This window comes from Cucumis sativus, chromosome 3, assembly GCF_000004075.3.
Source record: "Cucumis sativus cultivar 9930 chromosome 3, Cucumber_9930_V3, whole genome shotgun sequence".
Lineage (NCBI taxonomy): Eukaryota > Viridiplantae > Streptophyta > Magnoliopsida > Cucurbitales > Cucurbitaceae > Cucumis > Cucumis sativus.
Genome location: NC_026657.2, coordinates 22,242,908 through 22,245,625, shown reverse-complemented (window position 1 = coordinate 22,245,625; position 2,718 = coordinate 22,242,908). Strand labels below are relative to the sequence as shown.

Sequence of the window (2,718 nt, the reverse complement as noted above, 5' to 3'; positions counted from 1 at the left end):
TTTGAGTTTGATTGCAGTTCTTATTTAAACTTCTGTTCTGGTTAATCTTCATAAAAATCTATTTTTGTTAAATTCTTAGGCTTCTATTTCTGGATTTACTGCTACCAATTATATGATATTTGTGGTTTAAAATATAAGTTTTATGTGGTACTACATCAGATTTTTGTTGAATGTATGATTGGGATATGTTGGGCAAAGACGAAAATAAGATTTTTTATGTGAAGTTGGAGTTTTATAAGTTGAAATGTTGGAAAATGTAAAATCAGATATGTATGAATGTTGAAGACCAAAATAAGATTCGAAAACTTACTTTTGAATTGTTTTGATTTTTAAAGACCAAAGTAAACTTCCCTTCGTTTTTGTTCTTGATATTTCTCATGTTAATCCTTGCTGCTCCAAGAAGATTGTAATTTCTAATTTTTTTGGCAGTTACTTGATGCAGTGAGCAAATCTTGGTTGTTGTTTTAGAGAGAAATAGTAATGGTTCTGGACAAGGCTTAGTAGTTCTTGTAGAAAAGAGAGAGTATTTGATGGTTGTTTGATGGCTCAGTCTGATTCAGACTCCTACTTACAATCTGGCTCATTGGGGAAACATATAAGCAGTTCGTTGTTCAGTATTCCTGGATTTTTTGCCGGGTTAGGGTCAAAAAAGTTCAGTAGACAGTGATTCGCTTAGAAGTCCTACTTCGCCTTTGGATTTCAGGCTATTTTCCAATCTAAGCAACCCTTTTGGTTTTAAATCCATATCATCTGCTGAAACTGAAAGTGGTCGTCAAAATAAGTTTGTTTCTAGTGAAGTCGGTCTTGGCATCATAAATTCTATTGTTGTTGATGACTGTGGAACTACCAGTGAACCTCGGGACTCAAACTGGAGGAAGAATGTAATTTTTGGACCACAAATTAAAACTAAGATCTCTAAATCCTCGAACCATTATATCAAATATTTGGGTTCTTCTTTGAAATCTTATTCTTTGCCTAGCAATTATACAATCTCGTCACTTTCCAAAGCCAAAATTCCAAGCTCCAATTCCGGAGCCATAGATAATATCTGCAATGGAGAATTTTCTGCTTTAGAATCTGAACCACCCTTTGAAAATAATGCATCATTTTGTCAAATGCTGCCAGCTTTTCCTCCTCTGGTATCGACTTGACTCAAAATTCTGATCCAAGTACTGAAAATTTTCCACTGGAAAGTAATAACACCATCTTTCAATGATTAACAATAGCCCTCAAAGGGAAAATTCTTTGCCAATCAAATCCTGTTCCTTGCCTATAACTATTGGCTCAAGCAATGCTTATGTAGGCTCACTTACTGCTAGAGAAATAGAACTTTCCGAGGACTATACCTGCATAATTTCTCATGGTCCAAACCCAAAGACAACACACATTTTTGGTGACTGTATTTTGGAATGTCACACAGATGAAAACATTGGTTCCAGTACGATTGAAGAGCCTGGGATCGAATCATCTCCGTTGGGAAGTTGCCCTGAAGGGTTTGATCACGGAGTTGTGGATGCAAATTTGCAAATCTGTTACTCATGCAAGAAAGTTTTGAAAGAAGAGCATGATATTTATTTATGCAGGTTTGTTTGTTTGGCTGATTTGTAAGAATTTCTGTAACTTATGAACTCCAACTCCAAACTTTATCTTTTGCTTATGTGATTGTTCCTTTTACTATATCAGGGATGGAAAAGCTTTTTGTAGTTCACAGTGCAGCTCTGAGGAGATTTTTGGAGAACATAAATTGAACAAAACTTCCAAAGATGATAGTGAAAGCTCTGCAGGTCGAGCTACCATGAGGAAGATCTCTTCATCATGGACTCCCATTTGCTTTATGACAGTGAGTTATAGTTTCTTTTCAAACCCTCCCACTTGGCGTGTTTGGTGAGATGACACAACAAGAAGAGGAGAGCTTTTGGTTATAGTTTCTTTTCAAACCCTCCACTTGGCCATGGATGATCGCGCGGAGTTTACAGTTTTTTTTTTCTTTTTCCGATTTTCTGCTTTCATGGTATTGTGAGTGTTGGAGTATAAAGATGAGAGCTTTTGGTTTCCCCTCTTCTTTGGGCAGAATATAGATATGATATTATATCTGTTTTTGCTTGTTTATTGAAGATTTTGATCCATCTTTGTTAATGTTGGAGATCATTTTGATGTTGTATCTCAAAGGCTTTTGTTGACTTGAATAAAAAAAAAGAAAAAAAAAAGAAGAATTGTGCTTGAAGACTGCTTGTTATTAAACAAGTCCAGGAATTACATTATTATTGTATTATGGTATAGACTTTTGAGGTTTGAATGACTTGGGAAATTCAAAGATTTCAGTTTGAATGGTAAGTAGGAGATGTGTGTTGATTGGAAATATGTTGGAGGTCTCTCTGCTTTATTCTCTCAAATGCTATATTTGCTTTTAGATTGGGAATGAGATTCTACCTCATCTCCATTGCTTTACAAAATTAAATTAAAAATAAGTGCTTTTCTTTATTTCTTTCTTTTTTTTAAAAAACATAATTATATTAAATCCCATAATTTATAAAGCAAAAAATTAAATCGACCACAGTGGGAGTCGAACCCACGACCTTTTGATCCGAAGTCAAACGCGCTAATCCACTGCGCTATGCGGTCATGTTGTAGATGAGTAGAGATTTAAAATTATAATATAAAAATAGCACAATAGGCGCCCACGATACAACTTCAAAATTTGATATTGTTCCAACCAAA

General features: G+C 34.8%; 1 protein-coding gene and 1 non-coding gene across 2 annotated transcripts; one reads left to right on the top strand and one right to left on the bottom strand.

The window, feature by feature from the left end:
• Positions 1-1,097: 1,097 nt before the first annotated feature.
• On the top strand, positions 1,098-2,359 carry LOC116402484 (FCS-Like Zinc finger 8-like). The gene is made up of 2 exons (XM_031881784.1): positions 1,098-1,583; positions 1,684-2,359. The coding sequence occupies exons 1-2, from the start codon at positions 1,213-1,215 to the stop codon at positions 1,886-1,888; spliced, it is 576 nt and encodes a 191-aa protein (XP_031737644.1). The 5' UTR covers positions 1,098-1,212; the 3' UTR covers positions 1,889-2,359.
• Positions 2,360-2,548: 189 nt separating this feature from the next.
• Positions 2,549-2,622, bottom strand: TRNAR-UCG. The gene has a single exon. It is a non-coding gene; the product is annotated as a tRNA-Arg (tRNA).
• Positions 2,623-2,718: the final 96 nt, after the last annotated feature.